This window comes from Erythrolamprus reginae, chromosome 8, assembly GCF_031021105.1.
Source record: "Erythrolamprus reginae isolate rEryReg1 chromosome 8, rEryReg1.hap1, whole genome shotgun sequence".
Taxonomy (NCBI): domain Eukaryota; kingdom Metazoa; phylum Chordata; class Lepidosauria; order Squamata; family Dipsadidae; genus Erythrolamprus; species Erythrolamprus reginae.
The window spans coordinates 26,454,805-26,478,684 of record NC_091957.1 but is presented as its reverse complement, the minus strand read 5'-3'; the positions used below and the strand labels follow the sequence as shown (position 1 = coordinate 26,478,684).

Sequence of the window (23,880 nt, the reverse complement as noted above, 5' to 3'; positions counted from 1 at the left end):
AGCAGATGTTGGATAAAGTAGCGTAGGGTTTCTTGCCTAAGCAGGGGGTTGGATTGGAAGACCTCCAAGGTGCCTTCCAACTCTGTTGTTGTTGTTCTTACTATTATTACTATTATTACTATTATTACTATTATTACTATTATTACTATTATTATTATTACTATTATTATTATTACTATTATTACTATTATTACTATTATTTCAGTTCATGATAGGCCAACCTCCCCATCAGCCGCTTAGAAGCAGTCACTTAACGTCACTCAAAGTCAAGTTATAATGCCACACTGCACACTAGGTCATGCTTTGCATCCCAGGGCGGTGGAGTGTGGTGAGGAATCCAGCTGCATCCATACCTTTATCTGCGGAGAAGCTACGGACCATGGCAACTTCTCCGGTCCAGGAGAAAGAGCGCATCCTTCCCGGTCCGGAGGCCTTTCTGCTAGGCTCTCCATCCGCAGCTACAGCGAAGGAAGGACCACCCTGCTTAATTCTTTCGCTTATGAATCCCCATTTGTTCTCTTGGGGAAAAGCATTTTGCCAGGATCCTGGCACAGTTCCTCTGCTTTCCTTTAGACCCTCAAAAGCTTGAGGGTGTATTCTACCCCAGGAGAAGCGCCGGGCCTGCCCCATTCCCCCCCCACTCCCCCAAGCCTTGCATTTATATAACTGTGCAAACAGATAACAGAAACATCAAAAGTTCAGCTGGTTCTGAGTATTTATGTCTTTCCCCCTGTGTAAGCAGTTTTTGCAGTGATTCTCTAGCAACGGTTTTGCAACGGTGCCACCCCAAAAACAAGGAAGTGGCTAAGAAAAATGTGCTTGGAATGAACTTTTTGAGGGCTGATAGGAGAAGATTCACCCGTTTCCATTTGTTTTAGTGTGTGTGTGTGTGTGTGTGTGTGTGTGTGTGTGTGTGTGTGTGTGTAAGAAAGAGAAAAGGCTGCTGAAGCTGTGTTCCACAGCAGCTCACCCCCTCATTCTCTGCAACTTTTTCTTCCGTTTCAGACGCGAACCCTGTTCGCAGTGAATGTTCAAAGAAGGGCAGCACAATTTAAAACAAAACACTTTGAAAAAAATTCAGACTTTGTCAGGGTTTAATATACCCAGAGAAAGATTCACTAAATTGCATAAAAAATAATGTTCTCAAAGAGACTGTGAGTTTAAAAGTCTTTGAAAGTGTGAGGAGAGGATGGGAGAGGGGAGGAGAGGAGAAGAGAGAGGAGAGGGAAGAGAAGAGAAGAGAAGGAAAGGGAAGAGGGGGGGAAAAGAGGGAAGAGGGAGAGGAAAGGAGGGAAGGAAAAAGAATGTAAGGGGAAGAAAAGACAAGAGAAGAGAAAGAAAGAGGAGAAAGAGAAAAGGAGGGAAGGCAAGAGGAAAGGAAAGGGAAGAGAAGAGAAAAGAAGGAAGAGGAGGGAAGAGGAGGAAGAGAAGAAAGAGAAAAGGAGGGAAGGGAAAGAGAAGAGAAAAGGCAAAATAGAGAAAGAAAGAAAGAGTAAATGGGAATGAAAGATAGAAAGGAGAGAAAACAGAGAGAAAGAAAGAGAGGGAGAGAAAGAAAGAAAGAAAGAAAGAAAGAAAGAAAGAAAGAAAAAAGTCTTCTCATCTATTAGAATGAAAGAGATACCCCAAAAGAAAAGAGGTAATTATTAAACTCAAAAACAAAAGTATAAAACAGACAGGAGGAGAGAAAATAATATACCAGTATCACTTCCAATAGACTTCCCGCAGTCTCTTCAAACAACGCTAAGTCTAGAAGAGGATTTTCTGTGTTTCTTAACCAGGCCAGAATTACTCATTGGCCATCAAACCCGACTACCATTATTCACTTTGACTTTGGAATGGTGTGTCTCGGTTACTCAGCTTTCCAGACAATAATGAAAAATTAAAGTTCACTCAACTGTCCCAGTCTTTGCATCTGGCTGACTGAATGTATACGGGCCTGAATTCTACAAAATTTGCCAAGAAATTCAGAAATTCACTCACTTTCCTATCAATACTCTCTTATCATTTAAGACAAGGGATGTCCAAACTTGGCAACTCTAAGACTCGGGGATTTCAACTCCCAGAATTCCCTGACACCATACAAAACATTTGCTAGACCAATTTTCGAATATAGCTCATCTATCTGGAACTCGTATTGCAATAACGGACATTAATACAATTGAACGAGTCCAGAGATATTTCATGAGACGAGTCCTCTACTCCTCTCCTCGCAACAGAATAGTCTGCCCTTATACTATTTCCTGTATTTTATCTTTTAACATGTTTATCCCAGGCATGTTTCAATTCAGTGACTGTGGATTTACCAACCATGTTTGCTGGAAGTTTGTTCCAAGCATCTACTACTCTTTCAGTAAAATAATATTTTCTCACGTATTTTCCAGGTTGAAGAGTCCTGTACATATTCTCTCCTGTTCTTTTTTTTTTTTTAAAGACAGATGATTTTATTGCATCAAAAGTCCCCATTTAGCAACCCAATGGCAGAGAAAAAACAAAAAACATTTTCGGTTTCCCTCTCCTCTTTTTCTCATCAATCAGAGGAATTTCACTAATTTCACTAATAAGGGAAGTGATGGAGGAAAGAGAAACTGTGTTTTGTCTGATGACGAAGCGGAGGATTTTCTGAAACAACCCAAAACAGGAAGGCGGCCAGGGTTATTCCATCCAAAATCCTAATTTTTAGAGAACAGATCAGCCATCGATGCAATTGGGCCATTTTAATTACGTAGCTTCACTCTTTTTTTTTAACACTTGAAGTTCAGGTCATCAAAATTCATACACATATATTATAAATATTTATTTTCTTTTTAACTGCATGATTACTATATGCTCTTCCATAGATACACATTTGTTTTCTGTTCTGTTCTGTTTTATTATTTGCATCTATATACATATAATAATTGGTATTTACACATGTTATACTCTATTGTCCTTGTTCTTTAACCATTCATAAAATCTATTCCATGTTAAATAGTATTCGGATTTCTCCTTATCTTCATCATCTAAAATTTTTCTTATGATTTCCTCATCATTTGGAATGTCGTTTTGTTTCCTTTTTGTTGCATAAACTATTCTGGCTGGTGTATTATTAAATAATATATTTCCTTCCTGTAATTACCCATTATAATTCCCAATAGAAAAATTTCAGGCTTCCAATCAATGCAATCTTTTATTATTTCTTTTACTATTTTTCTAATTTTAAACACACCCACCCCGCTATATGTAATATGTGGTGGACATTCACTCTTAGTGCTTCCCATAATCTGGATTTTACATTTCCTACAGCTTTGCTGTTTATCTTTTTTTTGGATGGGTATAAATTTTTATTTTGCTCCACCATAAAAAAACCCCCAATGCATAAATACAAAAACTACAACAATGCTTATTCTGCACATAACAACTGCAGCAAGTTTAATATTTGCACAATCCCTGTTCTATTGTTTTCTTTTGTAACTTTTTATTATTACTTATCTAATGTTTTATTTGTACAAATTATCACCCTATAATTGTTTGACAAAATAAATAAATAAATAAATAAAATAATAAAATAAACAATATTGGAATAATGAAAATGTGCAGACAGAGGAAGATATAATAGAGAAAATAATAGCATGTGCTAGATGCTATTAGAGATGGATAAACTAACACTGAAAATCAAAAATAAGGAAGAGTTGGAATATTATAAATGTTGGGGCAAGTTCTACTGCTGGCTGGAAAAAAGGACAAAGCAATAAATGTACATTTAGTCATAACAATAGCAGTAGGAATGGAAAAGTAAAAAAAGAGAGAGATACTTCTTGGTGATAAATGGGTTAATGGGAAACAGATATAGGATTAGATATATAAATAAGATCAATGTATATGACTGGTCTACAATAAATATGTAAAAATGGTTGCATAATAGGTTGTGAGCACAATAAGAATTGTAACACAGATTGGCTACACAAATGTCCAATGTTTTTAAATGACTTTGATTTGTATGTCATGTATATATGTCTATAAATAAAACTTTATAATAATATTCTTTTAAATGCTTATTATAAAACATATGTAAAAAAATGTCTTTTATTTTTTTTCTTTTAAACATTCAATGGAGGCTCTTGTATCTCTTTCTTCATTTAAAATTCAATAATCTTATCCAAGATTGTTAAGTATTAAACATCAAATGGGGGGGGGGGATCTTTTCTCCAACTTACAGTAGAACATTACCTGAATATAAACATTAGTAAAATCACATTTATCCTAATCTTAATTTAAACTTTCATGTCTCATAGTTAATCCAATGTCAATTTATCTTATAACTAATATAGACTATCTATATTTATATCATCTATATTTATATCTACACCTATACCTTTATCTATATCGAAACATAGAAACATTGATTGATTGACTGCAGAAGACCTCATGGTGCATTTAGTCTGCCTGTATACTATTTCCTGTATTTATCTTAGAATGGATATATGTTTATCCCAGGCATGTCTAAATGCAGTTACTGTGGATTTACCAACTATGTCTGCTGGAAGTTTGTTCCAAGCATCTACTCCTCTTTCAGTAAAATAATATTTTCTCACATTGCTTCTGATTTTCCCCCCAACTAACCTCAGACTATGCCCCTTTGTTCTTGCGTTCACTTTCCTATTAAAAACACTTTCCTCCTGAACCTTATTTAACCCTTTCATGTATTTAAATGTTTTGATCATGTCCCTGCTTTCCCTTCTGTCCCCCAGACCATACAGATGGAGTTCATGAAGTCTTTCCTGATAAGTTTGATGCTTCAGACCTTCCACCATTTTTGTAGCCTGTCTTTGGACCCGTTCAATTTGATCCATATCTTTTTGTAGGAGAGGTCTCCAGAACTGAACATAGTATTATTCCAAATATGGTCTCATTTCTCTATCTATCTATCTATCTATCTATCTATCTATCTATCTATCTATCTATCTATCTATCTATCTATCTATCTCATTTACCTTTCAAACATACAGGGGAAAAAAGGCAGTAAAATATTTGTCCCGAGTAGAGGGACTCCTCGACTTACAACTGCAACTGAAGCCCAAACTTTTTGTTGCTAAGTAAGACATTGGTTAAGTGAATTATGCCCTGGTTTACGACCTCTCTTGGCATAGTTGCTAAGCGAATCCTTGCAGTGGTTCAGAAGTAACACGGCCATTAAATGAATCTGGCTTCCCCATTGACTTTGCTTGTCAGAGAAAAGGGATCACATGACCCAGGGACACTGCAACCGTCATAAATACGAGTCAGCTGCCACGCGTCTGAATTTTGATCATGTGACCATGGGGAAACTGCAGCGGTCATAAGTGTGAAAAACAGCCCCTCTGTTCCAATATGGCATTTGCAACTTTGGACCGTCACTAAACGAATTGTTGTTAAGTCGAGAACTACCTGAATGATTATTACTATTATTTTCTGTTACATCATCTGTGTGCACGATGTCAAAATAAATCAAGTTACCTGGAATATCTTTCTTGTGCAGGAAAGTCCGCATGACAGCAATTTTGGTCTTTTCCAAACCATCCTTAGTGCCGCTTTTGGCTGCTTTCATGAGCTGGGTCATCTGCGGAAAATCAGAAAACCAATTATAGAAGACACTATCACTCTCTATTGTGTAATAGAGAAAATAATTAGGATACTAGGACGAGGGGGCACTCCCTAAGTTCATAGGTAAGAAAGTGAAGACAAATGAAGGAAAATATTTCTTCCCTCAGCGGGTCCTCGGTTTATGGAATTCACTTCCAGAAGAGGTCATGACAGCTGTCAGCCTTGATAGCTTCAAGGCAGGATTAGACAGATTCATGGATGCCAAGTATATCGGTGGTTATTGAAACGGATGTCCAAGTGCCGCCTCTATGTTGGTTGAGGCAGGCAGGGTTCCCCTGGGTAGCATTTGTGGGGGATTAAGGGAAAGGGAGGGTTTTGCCTTCTCCTTCTGCTCAAGATCCCCATGGACAATGGGTGGGCCACTGTGGGACACAGAATGCTGGACTCGATGGGCTTTGGCCTGATTCAGCCTGGCTCTTCTTGGGTTCTTATGCAAACCAAGGGGGCAAAGGAAATCACTGTGAATCCAGTTCAGAAAAATGAAAGCTACTCCTCCCTTAATGACTGCTGTTGGGTCCAGCGATTCTGTCACTCAGCGAGATGTCACCTGACCTACAAGTTCAGGTGACATCTTAAATGAGGCTGTGAGACACTGTACCGGAATAACAGAGTTGGAAGGGACCTTGGAGGTCTTCTAGTCCAACCTCCAATTTGGGAAGGAAACCCAACCCCACTTCAGACAAATGGTTATCCAACATCTGCTTGAAAACTTCCAGTGTTGGAGCATTTACAACTTCTGGAGGCAAGCTGTTCCACTGGTTAATTGTTCTAACTGTCAGGAATTTTCTCCTTAAGTTACTTCTCTCCTTGTTTAGTTTCCACCCATTGCTTCTTGTCCTGCCCTCAGGTGCTTTGGAAAATAGTTTGACTTCCTCTTCTTTGTGGCAACTCCTGAGATATTGGAAGACTGCTATCATGTCTCTCCTGGTCCTTCTTTTCATTAAACTACTCTTGCCCAGTTCCTGCAACCATTTTAGCCTCAAGTCCCCTAATCATCTTTGTTTTCTATTCTCTGCCCTCTTTCTAGACTCTCAACATCATTTTTACGTTGTGGCGACCGAAACTGAATGCAGTACAGTGTTCCCTTGACTTTCGCGGGGGATACATTCCAAGACCACCTGCGAAAGTCAAATTTCCACGAAGTAGAGATGTGGAAGTAATTACACTATTTTTTATTTTATTATTATTATTTAGATTTGTATAAACAGTATCGCAGGACATCCCTTAATATTTTAAATACCTAAATTACAATTTCCCATTCCCTTAACAACCTTTAGATTATTACTCACCATTATTACTGGTAGTCACCATTGAAGAAGATACTTAATGATCCTGGTATTTATTAACATAATTATTTATTAACAATAATTTGGCGATGATGTCACAGGCGGGAAAAACCGCGGTGTAAAAAAACCCCCGCAAAGTATTTTTTAATTAATTTTTTTGAAAAACTGTGGTATAGACTTTCCGCGAATGTCGGACCCGCGAAAGTCAAGGGAACACTGTATTCCAAATGTGGCCTTACTAAGGAGTTATAAAGTGGTATTAACACTTTGCGTGATCTTGATTCTATCCCTCTGTTTATGCAGGCCTAGAACTGTGTTGGCTTTTTTGGCAACTGGTGTGATGGTCATAGACAAAAGAACCCCCAATGCGGAGTCTGAAGAAGATTTACAGTTCCTAAACTATAGTATTTAGCATTTAATTATTAATAGTAATAATAATAATTTATTAGACTTGTATGCCGCCCTTCTCTGAAAACTCGGGGTGGCTCTCAACAACAATTTAGACTTATATACTGCTTCACAGTGCTTTACAGCTCTCTCTAAATGGTTTAGAGCAGTGTTTCCCAACCTTGGCAACTTGAAGATATCTGGACTTCAACTCTAAGAATTCCCCAGCCAGCATTCGTTGGCTGGGGAATTCTGGGAGTTGAAGTCCAAATATCTTCAAGTTGCCAAGGTTGGGAAACACTGGTTTAGAGAGCTAGCAAATGAAGAAGAGTAAGCAAATTGCCCCAACAATCTGGGTCCTTATTTTACCGACCTTGGAAAGATGGAAGACTGAGTCAACCTTGAGCCTACTGAGATTTGCTCATCAGCAGAAGTAGCTTGCAGTACTGCACTCTAACCACTGCACCATTGAGGCTCTATAACTACCGTGTTTCCCTGAAAATAAGACACTGTCTTATATTAATTTTTGCTCCAAAAATTGTGCTACGTCTTATTTTCGGGGGGTGCCTTATATTTCTCAAATAAGACAAATTCACAGGCAGAAAAGCTGACACCCCCAAAGAAAGTGTACCGTACGGTACACTGATTACGGTACGGTACCTGTCAGTATGGCACACACACACACAAACGACCGCACTTATATGGTACAACAGTATACTCCCGCTATTGCAGCTTCCAGCCACCAGAGGAACTACAATCTACGCACTGTAGTGGAGACTGTAATGGCGGTGAGACAGCAGCAGACTGTGTCTTCTGTACTGGACGGTACAAAGCGATGGAAGGGGCCAGCAGGGGACACCACATTATTACGGTACCGCTATGAACAGCTTTGAATGGTACCCTATGTTTTTCCACCGTACCGTATGTAAACTTGACTATGGCTTATTTTCGGGGGGTGCCTTATATTAGCAAATTCTGTAAAACCTCTGACATGCCTTACTTTCGGGGTATGTCTTATTTTCGGGGAAACAGGGTATAAACAGAAGACAGCTATAATCATCTCTTAATGACTGTCCTGTCTAGCAACTTTTACAAAGTTGCAATGGTGCTGAGAAAGTAATTTCCTAACATGACTGCCAGTCAGATGCTAATTCAGCCTGTCAATCATTGGAATCTTATTCATTAACCTCTTTAAAAAAAAAAAACAAATTCGGGATATCTTCTCTCCCCCCTCCCTAACCCCAATCTCACTCAGTGATTTTTTTGAAGCCCAAAGGAGAAAGCTACAGGACAATATAGATGATACAGGAGATGACCTCTATATTGATCAACTGGACTGAGTGTGTATGACTGTGTAGTTAATGGGGCTTTTTTTATACATGTATTTTAATTTAATTTAAATTTTAACGTTAGATTTGTATTGTATTGTATTACTGTCTTGTTGTGAGCCGCCCCGAGTCTTCGGAGAGGGGCAGCATACAAATCTAATCAATTCAATTCAATTCAATTCAATGAGCCTGTAGCCTAGAGGTTAAGGCCACTGCCTTACAAGGCAGAGGCCCCAGGTTCAAATCCCAGTAAGGGTGTGGCTACCTGATGAAGGCAAATAAGCCCGAAATATAGTAGTTTCCCTTCCTTTTCATTATATATATATATATATATATATATATATAAAATATATGCATACAGTCATACCTCGTCTTACGAACCTAATTGGTTCCAGGGGGAGGTTCGTAAGACGAAAGGTTTGTAAGACGAAACATTGTTTCCCATAGGAAACAATGTAAAGTCAATTAATCCATGCAACCCAAAAAAAACCCCGCAAAAAAAAAACGCTGCCGCCCAGCTGTCACCTTTTAAAACAGCCGGGCGGCTTCCCAGCAGCTTCCCCAAGCCGAACGCCAAACCCGAACTTCTGCGTTCGGCATTCAGAGACTGCTGGGAAGCCGCGCGGCTATTTTAAAAGGTGACAGCCGGGCTGGGGGGCTTCCCAGCAACCTCCCGAACCCCGAACCCGGAAGTTCGGCAAAAGTTCGGGGTTCGGGAGGTTGCTGGGAAGCCCCCCAGCCCGGCTGTGACCTTTTAAAACAGCCGGGCGGCTTCCCAGCAGCTTCCCGAAGCTGAACGCCAAACCCGAACGTCCGCGTTCGGCGTTCGGAGACTGCTGGGAAGCCGCGCGGCTATTTTAAAAGGTGACAGCCGGGCTGGGGGGCTTCCCAGCAACCTCCCGAACCCCGAACCCGGAAGTTCGGCAAAAGTTCGGGGTTCAGGAGGTTGCTGGGAAGCCCCCCAGCCCGGCTGTGACCTTTTAAAACAGCCGGGCGGCTTCCCAGCAGCTTCCCGAAGCTGAACGCCAAACCCGAACGTCCGCGTTCGGCGTTCGGAGACTGCTGGGAAGCCGCGCGGCTGTTTTAAAAGGTGACAGCCGGGCTGGGGGGCTTCCCAGCAACCTCCCGAACCCCGAACCCGGAAGTTCGGCAAAAGTTCGGGGTTCAGGAGGTTGCTGGGAAGCCCCCCAGCCCGGCTGTGACCTTTTAAAACAGCCGGGCGGCTTCCCAGCAGCTTCCCGAAGCTGAACGCCAAACCCGAACGTCCGCGTTCGGCGTTCGGAGACTGCTGGGAAGCCGCGCGGCTGTTTTAAAAGGTGACAGCCGGGCTGGGGGGCTTCCCAGCAACCTCCCGAACCGAACCCAGGGTTCAGAAAAAATTTGCCTCTTGTTACGAACTTTTTTCGAGTTACGAACCGGCGTTCGGGAGGCTGCTGGGAAGCCCCGCCACCCGGCTGTCACCTTTTAAAACAGCCGTGCGGCTTCCCAGCAGTCTCCAAACGCCGGTTCGTAACTCGAAAAAAGTTCATAAGAAGAGGCAAAATTTTTCTGAACCCCGGGTTCGTATCACGAGTTGTTCGTAAGACGAGGGGTTCATATCTTGAGGTACCACTGTATATATATATATATATATATATATATATATATATATATATATATATTCTGCGTTGAGGTTTTTCTAAGAAGGTTAATCTTCGCAAAGCAGATGAAGCAGCAAGCAAAGCTGTAAAGACCCAAGGACAGGAACAAGGAAACGCAAGGAAAATAAGTGGGGGTTGCAGAGGAGATAGGACGGTACCTTACAATCGTATCTTTGCTTCAGCTCTTGCATCTCTCTGGCCCCGACTTTCAAAGCCAGGATCTCCCTTTTAGTCTTGGAACACCTCTCTTTTAGCCTGTGGAGGTCGGGAGAAAGCTGCCACCCCCAAAAAATGAAACGCCGCCGAAGAGAAGCCGTGGGAGAAGGAAGAAAGACAGGCACAGACATCGGGGTGAGCAAGCCGGAATCGCAGCAAAGGAAGGGAGACATCACAAAGCACAGTGAGATTGGCAGAGACCAGCAGCAGAAGAAGCAGCACAGCAGGGTTAAAGGGCATCCGCACGACCCCTTTGGGAGGGTCCTGCTGCCCCTCAGCTTGGAACCCCAAAAATTGAATTTAGAGGAGGCATCGCATCAGTATTGGGTTCCTAGCTGGTACGGGCCACACTGCACCCTGGCAGTAAAACCAGTGATGCGCACACTGCTCTGGGTGACTGGGGGCGGGCGGATGTATCCCAAGAAGATTTTGCTTCTGCACATGCACAAGAAGCAAAATCTTGCGAGAAGATGTGAGCATGTGAGAGATTTTGCCGATTTTTTTTTGCTTGCAAAAAAATGCTGAAATCTCATGCGTGCATGCGTCCTTTTGCAAGATGCTGCCTTCTGCACATGCACAGAAGCAAAAAATTGCCAAACTCTCTCTTGTGTGTGCTCTCATGAGATTCTGCATTCTGTGCAGGTGGGTCCCAGTGAGACTTTTGCTTCTGTGCATGCGCAGGAAGCAAAATCTTGCGAGAGGATGCACACGCGTGAGAGATTTTGGTGATTTTTTTTCCCACGCATGCAAAAAAATGCTGAAATCTCATGCGCGTGAGTCCTCTCGCAAGATTTTGCTTCCTGCGCATGCACAGAAGCAAAATCTTGCTGGGATGCACGCGCCCACCCATCGCCCAGAGCTGTTGCACATTGCACCAGTAGCGGCGATAAGTAAGAATCCCCACCTGCATTGCATATTTCTCTCTGGGCACAATGAGGTCATAACTTCCGAACAAAACTCTGCGCTGGTGACACGAGGGTCATCCAGTCCGCAAGGGGTTAAAAGAAGATGTTGGCAGCAAGTCCTTCTCTAGCTAAAGACTCAAGATGCCATCAAGACACAGTTTAGGTTTCTCTAAAGCAGGAGGTTTCAACCACGGCAACTTTGAGACTTGTGGATCCTCCGGGTGGCTGGGGAATTCTGGGAGTTGAAGTCCTGAAGTCTTTAAAGTTGCCAAGGTTTGCTCTAAGCAGTAATGGGCTGCTGCCTCCATTGGGGGGGGGGGGACGGACGGACACAGTGGGAGCAGTGAATTTATGCACTATTTCTTGAATACTTTTTTTTTTAAATTGACCTTCCTTCTCTAGTACCTTAGTATGATCCTTAATTACTTTTAAAATAGGAAATAATTAAATACAGTTGTACCTCTACCTAAGAACGCCTGCTTACAAACTTTTCTAGATAAAAACTAGGTGTTCAATTTTTTTTGCCTCTTCTCAAGAACCATTTTTCACTTACAAACCTGAGGCTCCAAAACTGTAACCGGAAAAGGCAGGGAGAAGCCTCCATGGGGCCTCTCTAGGAATCTCCTGGGAGGAAACAGGGCCTCCACCATCCCTGTGGTTTCCCCAATCGCACGCATTGATTCCTATGGGAAAAATAGCTTCTTCTTACAAACTTTTCTGCTTAAGAACCTGGTCACGGAACGAATTACGTTCGTAAGTAGAGGTACGTACCACTGTAGTATGTTTTTACCCATAAATGCTTTAATCATTTTAATCATTATCTAGAACTTAACTTTTATAGCAATGAAAGAAAATTGAGCTACTTGCCCAATCTGTTATCATACTGAACTTTGTGCTTTCAGTACAAAACCTTAAAATGTGACGTGCTCCTCAACAATGCTGTTTATCATTTGTCCTTTTTGTGGTTTTTAGAAATAATGTGACTTAATCAACGGAAAAAGAGTCCAAGCACCTACCTTATCTTGATCAGTAAGGCACTCCCACCCAGTCACATGACCTTTAAGCCACCCACCCCCCGGTCACATGATTGTCAAGCCATTCCCACCTGGTCCCATGGCTGGCAAGCCACTTCTACCCGGTCACATGACCCTGAAGCCACACCCACACAATAAGCCACACCCACAGTGTGGCAGTAAACATTTTGGCAGCCCATCACTGGCTCTAAGGGACTGATATGTTGTAAGGGTTGACTTTCTTTCCTGATCCCCCCGTTACCTTCGGCTGGAAGGAAACTTTGGGTTTGGTGTGGGCCGCATGGGCTTTGTTTTCGTCGGCGGAGTCTTCGCTGTAGCTTTCGAATTCGCTGGAGCTCCAGCCTAAATCTTCGGGCTCTTGTGTGCTGAGCTTGGGGTGAGGGACATCTTCATAAATTAAGCTTCTCTCAGAGTCTGAAAGAGGGAGAAACGACGGGAAATATTTAGCCGAGCGGGGCACGGAGGGAGAAAAAAGGACTCCCACAGCGCAAGGGGACTACAAGAGGAGAAGAAATAATAACAGGAAGATGAAACTGAAGAAGATGATGAAACTGAAGAGCAGACACTGGTGACACAGGGTGAATTTTTTTTAAAAAAAGGTGGAATTAAGAGGAAAATAGTTTAAGAGAAAAAAAATTCAAAGGAGGAAAAAAGGAAAAGATTAGAGATAGTCCTTAACCTACAACCACAATTCATTCATTCAGTCATTCATTCATTTAGTCTTTGGAAAGGGGCGGCATACAAGTCTAATAAATTATTATTATTATTATTATTATTATTATTATTATTATTATTATTAATTTTGTTCATAGGGACTCTAGGCGGCTCACAACCAAAAAATAAAACATACAAATAATATTTGTATTTGTACAATATTTGTACAAATAAATAATAATGAACCGGGGTGGCGCAGCAGGTAGAGTGCAGTACTGCAGACCTGAAGCTGACTGTAGATCTGCAGGTCAGCAGTTCATATCTCATCACTGGCTCAAGGTTGACTCAGCCTTCCATCCTTCTGAGGTGGGTCAAATGAGGACCTGGATTGTGGGGGCAATATGCTGGCTCTGTTAAAAACTGCTATTGCTAATATGTTGTAAGCCGCCCTGAGTCTAAGGAGAAGGGCGGCATAAAAATCAATCAAATAAATAAATAAATATTAAAACTTGTAAAAACAATTTACCGTATTTTTCGGAGTATAAGACACACCTTAGTTTTTGGGGAGGAAAATAGGGAAAAGAATCTGCTTACCAGATATTCATCTGGCTAGCGTCCTTAGTCTGGTCAGTTTCAGAATATTATTTTATCCCCTGGTTAGGGGTTTTAAAAAAACTTATTCAGAGAGGGTAACAATGAAAGAGCTTGCAAGCGGGTAAGAGCTGGGAAAATCATTAGCACCTGGTTAGGGCTGGAAAGAAACAGTTGGAGCAAGTTAGAGCAATGAAAAAAAAAAACCCTGCAAAGGCTTAGGGCTTGGAAAACATTCTTCGCAAAGAGTAACAATGAAAGAGCCTGCAAGGTAAGAGCTGGGAAGATTGTTATCACCTAGTTATGGTTGGGGGGGGGACTTCGAAAAAAGCTACATTCAAAGTATAAGCCTCTTTTAGGGAGGGAAAAGTTGCATCTTATATTCTGAAAAATATGGGAAAAACAATTTAAACCCAACAGTTAGAAACCATGCATACCGTTTATGGCTGGATGTTGATGGTGCACCATCAGATCAACGACCCCAGGCCTGCTGGAAAAGCCAGGTCTTTACAGCTTTTGAGCCCAAAATTTCAGTTGCTAACCGAGACAGTCACTAAGTGAGTTTTGCTCCACTTTACCACCTTCCTTGCCATGGCCGTTAAATGAATCATTGGACTGATGTGGGTAACATGATAGTTAAATGAATCTGGCTTTGACTTTGCTTGTCAGAAGGTCACAAAAGGAGAATCGTGTGACCCCAGGAGAAACTGCGACCGTCATAAACGCGAGTCCGTTGTCAAACACCCGAATGCAAATCATGTGACCATGGAGTCATAAGTGTGAAAAACGGTCATAAGTCACTTTTTTCCAGTGACGTCACTTTGAACAGTCATTAAATGAACTGTTGTACGTCAAGGGCTACCTGTACTGTCTAAACTATGGGTAGTCCTTGACTTACAACTGTTCATTTATGACCATTTGAAGTTACAACAGCACTTGGAAAAAATGCCCTGTTTTTCAGACACGTATGTCCGTCGTGACATCCCCATGATCAAAATTCAAGCTCTTGGCCACCGACTCATATTTATGAGAATTGCAGCGTCCTGAGATCACGTGATCCCCTTTTGCGATCTTCTGACAATGCGGAAGCCAGATTCACTTAATAACCGTGTTACTAGTTCAACAACGGCAGTGATTCACTTAACAGCCCTTCTGTTTATTTCTTCAATCTTCTTGCCAGGTTTTGTTATCTGCTTTGCTGCTAGATATTTTGGCAACCTGGCTATGTAACATTTTGCCTCTCTTTTATACTCATCATTTGATCTTTCTTTCTGACATTCCCCCAGCGGTTCCATTTTATATATGGTTTGTTTGGATTGTATGACTGTTTTTTAATAGGGGTTTTAAAAATTGTTTTTAATATTATATTTGTATCTCATGTATTACTTGTGGTGAGCCTTTCTGAGTCTTCGGAGAGGGGCGGCATACAAGTCTATTAAATAATAATAATAATAATAATAATAATAATAATAACAACAACCGTGGCATGGCATGATTGTAAAATGGAGCAAAATTCACTTAGCAACCATCTCGGTTAGCAGCTGAAATTGATAATTCAAGGACTACCTGTATGTTAGAACACCTTCCTGAGTGACAGTCGATCGATTTCTGCTTAGATTCAGCTGGAAGTGTTTATTTAAAACAAAAGAAATTCACCAGCCCCTAAATCCGTGATGGCAAACCTATGGCATAAGTATGGTGCCACAAGTATGTCAGCTCTAGCGCACACGCGAGTGCCAGCCAGCTGATTTTCGGCCTTGGAGAAAGCCGTTTCACACTGCATAGGCTTCACCCTGAAGCCCCAAAGTGCAAAAAATTTCCCAACAGGCACACCGGAAGTTCAGAAAAGTGGAATATTCAACTCCCAGAATTCTCCAGCCAGCAAATTCTGTGAGTTAAAGTCCACATGTCTTAAAGTTGCCAAGTTTGGGGATCCCTGAGGTAGCTAGACAAGCCTGACATCACATGTTTATTTATCCAGATATAATCCAACAGTTCTACTCTATTTTTTTTGGAGTTTTATCATTTTATCATCTCTCCCTCTTTCTCTCTCTCTCTCTCTCCTGACTCCACATCCAAATATTGTAGATTTATTAAGCCTCCTTCCTTAATTTCCTTTCTCTTTCTCTCTCTGTCCCTTTCTCTCACTCCCCCTTTCTCTCTCTCTTTCTCTCCTTCTCTCTCTCTCTCTCCCCTTTCTCTCTCTCTCTCTCTCTCTCTCTCCCGATTTCACATCCAAATATTGTAAATTTATTAAGCCTCCTTCCTTAATTTCCTTTCTCTTTCTCTCTCTGTCTCTTTCTCTCCCCCCCTTTCTCTCTCTCTCTCTTTCTCTCTCTCTCTCCCCCCTTTCTCTTTCTCTCTCCTTTTCTCTCTCTCTCTCCCCCTTTCTCTCTTTCTCTCTCTCCCGATTTCACATCCAAATATTGTAGATTTATTAAGCCTCCTTCCTTAATTTCCTTTTTGGTTGTAGTTGTTGTTGCAAGAAATCTCTGCCAAAGACCATTTTAGCAAGGCAGGTAAAAGAATATGTGTGATACGAAGGGAAGAATGTTGAAGGAAAGGAAAGAAAACGTTGAGCGAAGAGACGTTCAAAAAAGAGGCGTGAGGAGTGCGCCTACCACACGGCTGCAAATCGACTTTCTCGTAAGGAACATCATCGTAAATCACTTCATCGTCAACAGAGGGAAAGGTAAACTGATCACCTGGAACAGAGAACAAGACAAGGTAGGGAGGGCAAACTGAACCTAGGGTGAATCCAAACACCACGAGGACTAGAAACTTGGACTGCTGGACCTGCAAGAGGGAGCCATTCTGAACGAGCGAACCCCTTCTCCTCACACGCAGTAGAAAATAGGTCCTACCTACCTTGAGATGAATGTCTTCGCTTCCAGCTGTAGATTCGTGTCCCCGCCTGGGAAAAATCTCCATTGCTCACTGTGCCCACCAATCTGGAACAGGAAGATGGATTTTTTTTGTTTTGAAAAGCTGAAAAACTTCGCACCCATAATACAGCTCATCTGCCTGGAACCCACACACCACATTTCGGACATAAACACTCTAGAAAATGTCCAAAGATACTTTATCAGAAGAGCCCTCCACTCCTCCACTCGCAACAGAATACCATACACAACTAGACTTACCATCCTAGGTTTAGAAAGCTTAGAACTACATCACCTTAAACACGATCTAAGCATAGCCCATAAAATCATCTGCTACAATGTCCTTCCTGTCAATGACTGCTTCAACTTCAACCACAACAACACAAGAGCACACAACAGATAACAAATTTAAAGTAAACCACTCCAAACTCCACTGCAGGAAATACAACTTTAGTAACCGAGTAGTTAATGCATGGAATTCACTACTGGACTCTGTAGTATCATCACCTAACCCCAAAAACTTTACCCTTAGATTGTCCAGTGCTGACCTCACCCGATTCCTAAGAGGTCAGTAAGGGGCGTGCATGAATGTGCACCAACGTGCCTTCCGTCCCCTGTCCTAATGTTTCTCTCTTACTAGTATCATGGATATAAACATTGTTCTATCTTTGTATACCACCAATACATACTTGACAAAACAAATAAATAAAAAACAAACAAAGCCTTTGTGGCTTTTCTCTTCCTGAGCAAGCAAACTTTTATTCTGTCTTAAAAGAGGGGCTGATACAGATCATGAGCCCTTCAAACCCTCTGCGTTAAATTTTCACAGGGATCCAAATTTTGTAACCTCCATCCAAAGTGGGTATTTTTTAATTTTGCCCATCTAAAAACTTTTTTTATACCACCTAGACAGGGTGCGTCATACAGGAAGTAAACAATGCGGTGCCCCCAAAATCAGCTAGAATCCACTCGGTAAGGGGTCTGGTTATCTTCCTTTGACACCCTCCCTAAAAAAATAAAATAAAATAAATCCATGCCCCAAACTGTGAAGACCGTCAAGAAAATACTGTTTTCACTGGAATAAAGATTCTCCCCTTATAGCCTCAACGGAATGCCAAGTTTTATCAAAACGGCCTAAATTGCAGCAATTAAAAGAAGGCTCAAAAAATACTTTAAATCCTGTAGTTTTTCACACAGATCAGCTTAAAGAGGGCAATTGGGTGAGTGGGAGAAGGGGAAAGTGCTAGATTGAGGACCCTTTCCCCAAAACAACCCATGGCCCACAATTACTCTTAGGAAACTGTCACAAAGCGTTTAACACGCTCTCTCGTAGGATTAAGGAGTCTTGGAGGCAGCCCACCAATGCCAAGTGGCAACGCGCGCGCGCACACACACACACACACACACACAAAATACCCTTCACAGACACAAATACAGCCTACCACAGCTTCCCCCTGCCCCTCCCACCGCCACCACTATCCCAGCATCTTAATTTAGAGGAGAAAAAAAGTTGTGGCTTTTTTGTTAAGCCTGCCAAGATTTCCTGCAAATAAACCCCAAAACACCAGCCTTCTGTGTGTCCCAGCTGACTCACAATACGCAGATTTTTTTCCCCCTAGTGTGCCCAGAGCTGATTTGCTGTAAAAAAAACCCAACCCCAACAACAACAACCCCCAAAACCAGAATCTCTCACGATCTATAAATGACATTACTGTTTTTATGCTCATCCACACACTCATCATGATGGGTTAGTGGTTTTGCAGGGGAGTTGGGAAGATCCCCCCAGCTCAACCCTCCTCTATCTCTTCTGTGGTTTCCACCCCCACCCCTCTTCCTGCCCAGACTCTAAATTTCTGGGCAGGAAGGATAGAAGATAACATTAAAGAAAAAACCCCCGAGAAAAGCCTACCCTGAAGTTGGCAGAAGTCCCTTGCAAGCATCCACGCCTTTCAGGGGATGGATATTCAGATTTTTCTCACCCCCTCCTCTTGATCAGCCTCCTCTTATGCAGCAGGAGGCCCCACCCTTCTCTTTGCAGGGCATGAGATGGGCTGCCCCCACCCTCTGTCATCCTTGTAAATGGAGCCCCTTTTTTCAAGCTCGCCTCCTCCCACCGAACCCGCTTAATGGACAGTGATGGGAATTGACTCCCAATAAAAGCCACTCTTCACTGGCAGGAGAAAAGAGACAGAAAGACCTCTCGCCAAGTGCATTAAGCAGGCAATTTTTTAAAAAAATATTTATTTCATTAGTCTGGATTCTTCTATGGGAACCAGGAAGCGGCTCGGGAGAATATTTTAAAAATTCCCAGAAACAGGAAAGAAGATGAGTTGATGGCTTGCATTCTTTCTTTGCTTAACACAGCTGCAAGATTTTGATTCTTCCTTTGTTTTGGGTTGGGGGGGGGAAGAAGGGGGAAGGGGCAAAATGAATAGGATCCCTTCCCAAATTAACCCAAACTACTGCAAAAGCAGCAAAAAGAGAAACAACCGCTCTTCATATGTACTGTATTAGAGGCTAAAACATATGAAGAACGGTTGCAGGAACTGGGCATGGCTAGTTTAACGAAAAGAAGGACCAGGGGAGACATGATAGCACTTTTCCAATATCTCAGGGGTTGCCCCAAAGAAGAGGGAGTCAACCTATTCTCCAAAGCACCAAGTAGAACAAGACATTTCCTGACAGTCAGAACAGTTAATCAGTGGAACAGAAGTTGCCTCCAGAAGTTGTGAATGATCCAACACTGGAAGTTTTTAAGATGTTGGACAACCATTTGTCTGAAATAGTGTAGGGTCTCCTGCCTAAGCAGGGGGTTGGACTAGAAGACCTCCAAGGTCTCTTCCAACTCTCTTGTTATTATTATTATTATTACTACAACAACGGAAAAGTTTCCTCATCCGTTATCCTGACCCTCTCTACATTTGGGCTAATTCAAAGCGAAGCAGAGTCATTTCAAAAATTGAAAATTGTAACAAAAGAGAAATTCAAACAACACTTGGAAAAATTCAAAATTTGAAAGAATTTAGAAGATACCTAGATTGGATTGTCTTCAGGTGTCTCTTGCGAGATGTTGAGACTAAGAGCCAAAGCAGAATTCAGTCAGAATTTTAAATTGACTCGGCACAGAATCCCAAATTCTAATTACCGGTAATGCATTTGCATTTCATGTTGCAACAAGCCAAGCCCAAGTCCCATGATGTCTTTAGCATACAACTCCCCAAACTTGGCAACTTTAAGAATTGCGAACTTCAATTCCAAAAATAAAATGTAAAAATCAGTTGCCAAACACAAATTTGTCTTTTCCTTCCTGCTGCCACCAGGTGGCAGAATGGAGCTTTCAATGACCCTCACTCTCTGCTTGCTCCTAGCATCCAAATATTGTAGATTTATTAAGCCTCATTCCTTAATTTCGTTACCATCAAAAACTAACCCCCTGTCCTGGAAACCCCCCTCCCCAGATGTGCTTTTTAACATGTGCATTAGTTTCCTAATCCAAGCCTAATTCCACCACGGCTAGCCAGGAGTGACCCACAATTGTCAAAATTGAAAGACTGGAAGTTTCCCAAAGTAGGTTTGGCATGGCTGCTCCCTCAAAACTCTGGGGGAGAAGTAAGTAAGAGGGAGAGAGGGAGAATGAAGGTAGAAGGGAGAGAGGGAGAAAACAGATGAGAGATAAAAGTATAAACTGTGTCATCAGAAGATGTGTATAGATTCATAAATATGACTGCAAAAGAAATTGATAAATTGTATGTATAAGTAAGGAATATGAATAATGTATACACTGCTCAAAAAAATAAAGGGAGCACTCAAAGAACACATCCTAGATATGAATGAATGAAATATTCTCATTGAATACTTTGTTCTGTACAAAGTTGAATGTGCTGGCAACATGTGAAATTGATTGTCAACCAGTGTTGCTTCCTAAGTGGACAGTTTGATTTCACAGAAGTTTCATTTACTTGGAGTTATATTATGTTGTTTAAGTGTTCCCTTTATTTTTTTTTTGAGCAGTATATAAAGATATCCATATTTACTAGTAGCTAAATACAGATGAAAGCTATAAAGAAAATACAGTTTAACTTAATTATATACAAACAAAAACTTAAGGTCATGACAATTTACTGTAGAGATGTTATAAAGATAGTGGTGTGGTATTTGTAATGAGTTGTTTTATACTGCCTGTAGGTTTGTATTTTGAAGTTTTCAATGTTTTTTAAATATTTATACTTAATTTAAAAAAATTAAAGTATAAACTGCAAATTTAGGATATTTGTTTATGATATTTTAGATAAACGATATGTTGATGATATGGTATATGTATAGATGTAATGTTTGTGAAAATAATAGTAATAATAATAATAATGGTTGTAGTAGTAGTAGTAGTAGTAGTAGTAGTAGTAGTAGTAGTAGTAAAAACTTTGGGGCAACTCTTCTGTGGGGTGTGCTGGATCTTCTGCAAAAAATAGCTGGTTTCCTAGACATAGAAATTCCACAAAATCCTTGCTGGGATTTTACATTAGGAACCCTCAACCAACATAACAAATCGAGTTGATACAAAATAGGCAAGCCAACATCTAAACTGAGCTTTGCATTGGGGGGGCTTAACAAAGGGACCTATTTTGAAACTGCCTTGCAAACTCAGCTAGGGAGTTTACACTCTTATTACTAACAGATGACTTTGTTTATTGTATGTGCTATCTACTGTTGTAAGCCACCCTGAATCCCATTGGAATTGGGAGGCATAGAAGTCAAATTATTTAAATTAAATTAAATTACAGGCGGCTCAGCATAGCTGGCTAAATGTTGGCTTAGTGTGCCTTTGTGAACCTTTTCGCTTGATGCAATTTTCTTTTGACTTTTTTGTGTTTGGGGCCTCCACCATCCAGGTCCTTGCTTGAGCTAGTAAGAGCCATAAACTCAAGGGAGGTCCCAAAGAAGACACAAAATGCCCTTCGCTGAGAAAGGAAGATAAACCTGCAACCTCACAACCAGCTGAACCACATTTCTGTAACCTGCATGACTGGACATGGCCTTCAAAACACAAACGGAAGAGACCCACACAGCCAAATGCACCTTAGCGCCGTTTATGACTCTTCCTCATTTTTTAAAAAAGTACTTTTAGGTTTCATGGCTTCTTTCTAAATCCTTCCAGAGACTGGATTTAGAAGTACTGTATTTGCAAATGAGCTTTCAGTTCCTCAAGCAAACAGAAGGGGTGTAAAACAAGACCAGGAGACTGAAAACAAGGAGACAACATTCACACACTCTCTGGAGAATAAACAATCAGCTTTTAAGCCATTGCTAGTTCTAGAGAGTGACCCTGTGTCAAAGGAGAGAGAAATAGAGAGGGAGAGAGAGAGAGAAAGAGAGTGAAAGGGAAGGAGGGGGAGAAAAAAGGAGAAGAGAGAGGGAGAGAAAAGGAAAGAGAGAGAGGGAAGGAAGGAAGGAAGGAAAGGAAAAGAGGAAGGGAGAAAGCGAGGGAGAAGAGAAGGTGAGAAAGGAACAGAAAGAGGAAGAAAAGGAAGGAAAGAAAGAGAAAGAAAGAGAAAGGAAGAAGAGAGACAGGGTGAAGAGAGATGGTGAGAAAGGGAAAGATGGTAAGAAAGATAAAGGAAGAAAAAAGAGAAAGAGAAAGAAAAGGAAAGGAAAGAAGGAAGGAAAGATTTGAATGGAAGAACATTTTTTTAACTTATGTGCTAAAGAATAGGATTCTTTTAATACAACTTGATCTTTTTAGTTTAGCAAACTATATAAATTGGTTTGTTAAGCAAAATTCCAAAAAGGAATAAAAATATACTGGTCTTTTTTCCCCTGTGGCTTAAAATACTTATCATATTTTCTGAAGGTTGAGTGGGGAGTCAGCACAGATTCTACTATAATCAAACTTACTGATTAACACACACACCACCTTGGCAACACCAATAAACAGGTAAATTGGAATTTGATTGCGCTGCTTTTATTTGTATTTCAAACAAGCTATTCTCTTCCATCTGGGGCCATTTCCTTAGAGGAGGAAAGCAACACACCTGCCCTCTCTTTACCTGGAGAGACACACCTTGTTTAAAAACTCCATAAAATGAAGCTGAAGCCAGACCAATCTCTGCCATGCAAGGCCAGGCGTCTCAGGAGTGGCCTTCCAAAAATTATTGCCATGAGAAAGTAAAACTTAAGAATCCAATCCAAGGGAGGGTGGGAGGAAAGGACGGAGAGAGGGAGAGAGATAGAAAGAAAGAAAGAAAGAAAGAAAGAAAGAAAGGAGAAAGGGAGGAAAGAAAGAAAGGAGGAAGGAAAGGAGCAGGGGAAGAAAGAAAGAAAGAAGAAGAAGAAAGAAAGAAAGAAAGAAAGAAAAAGAAAGAAAGAAAGAAAGGAGGAAGGAAAGAGGAGGAAAGGAGGAAGGGAAGAGAAGGTGAAAGGAGGAAGGAAAGAAAGAAGGAAAGAATGGAGGAAGGAAAGAAAGAGAGAAAGAAAAAGAGAAATAAAGAAAGGAGGAAGGAAGAAAACAAAGAAAGGAAGAAAGGAAGGAAGGAAGGAATGAGGATGAAAGGAGGAAAGAAAGGAGGAAGGAAAGAGGGTGAAAGGAAGAAGGAAAGAAATAAGGAAAGAATGGAGGAAGGAAAGAAAGAGAGAAAGAAAAAGAGAGAAATAAAGAAAGGAGGAAGGAAGAAAACAAAGAAAGGAGGAAGGAAAGAGGATGAAAGGAGGAAGGAAAGAGAGGATGAAAGGAGGAAGGAAAGAAAGAAGGAAAGAATGGAGGAAGGAAAGAAAGAGATAAAGAAAAAGAGAGAAATAAAGAAAGGAGGAAGGAAGAAAAAAAGAAAGAAAGAAAGAAAGAAAGGAGGAAGAGAAAGGAGGAAGGAAAGAAAGAGAGAGAGGGGAGGAAAAAAGGAGGAAGGAAAGAACGAAAGAAAGAAGAAAGGAAGGAAAGAGAGGAAAGAAAGAAGGAAAGAGAAAGAAAGAGAGAAAGAGAAAGAAAGAAAAAAATAAAGAAAGAAAAAAGGAAGGAAAAAAGAAGGAAAGAGGGAGGGAGAAATTTTGCATGATTAAGTCCAGGTGTGGGATCCATAAAACAAGAAGCAAACAGCTCTCCTACCTCTGTCCACATCTGTAGCACCAGCTACACAGACCTTACCAGGATTATTAACCCTTCCCCTCCCTTACAAGAGGAGGATAGTCTCCACAAGGTCGCACCTGTTCAGAAACTCTGTGTAACCTCCACACACCCAGTGATTAACCAGGGGAGGAGGGAAAGAGCGGAGGATTTAATTCTCAGGCCAACACGCCCCAATTTCCTTTGAGTTTTCCCCCCTCCTTTCTTCTTAAAGTGTAAATACAGCA

The 23,880-nt window shown here is 41.2% G+C and overlaps 1 protein-coding gene across 8 annotated transcripts in view; it reads right to left on the bottom strand.

The window, feature by feature from the left end:
* The window catches only part of ARHGEF10L (Rho guanine nucleotide exchange factor 10 like), a 109,357-nt gene that overhangs the window by 59,437 nt on the left and 26,040 nt on the right, over positions 1 to 23,880 (bottom strand). For 4 of the 8 annotated variants that reach the window (XM_070759455.1, XM_070759456.1, XM_070759454.1 and 1 more), the window contains 4 exons: positions 16,532 to 16,614; positions 16,285 to 16,368; positions 12,660 to 12,832; positions 5,476 to 5,578 (listed from right to left, as the gene is read on the bottom strand). In XM_070759455.1, the coding sequence (XP_070615556.1) occupies positions 5,476 to 5,578; positions 12,660 to 12,832; positions 16,285 to 16,368; positions 16,532 to 16,614 (443 nt within the window). Of the gene's footprint in view, positions 1 to 5,475; positions 5,579 to 12,659; positions 12,833 to 16,284; positions 16,369 to 16,531; positions 16,615 to 23,635; positions 23,838 to 23,880 lie in introns of those variants that run through there. The other 4 variants (XM_070759458.1, XM_070759457.1, XM_070759459.1 and 1 more) reach the window with 4 other exon arrangements.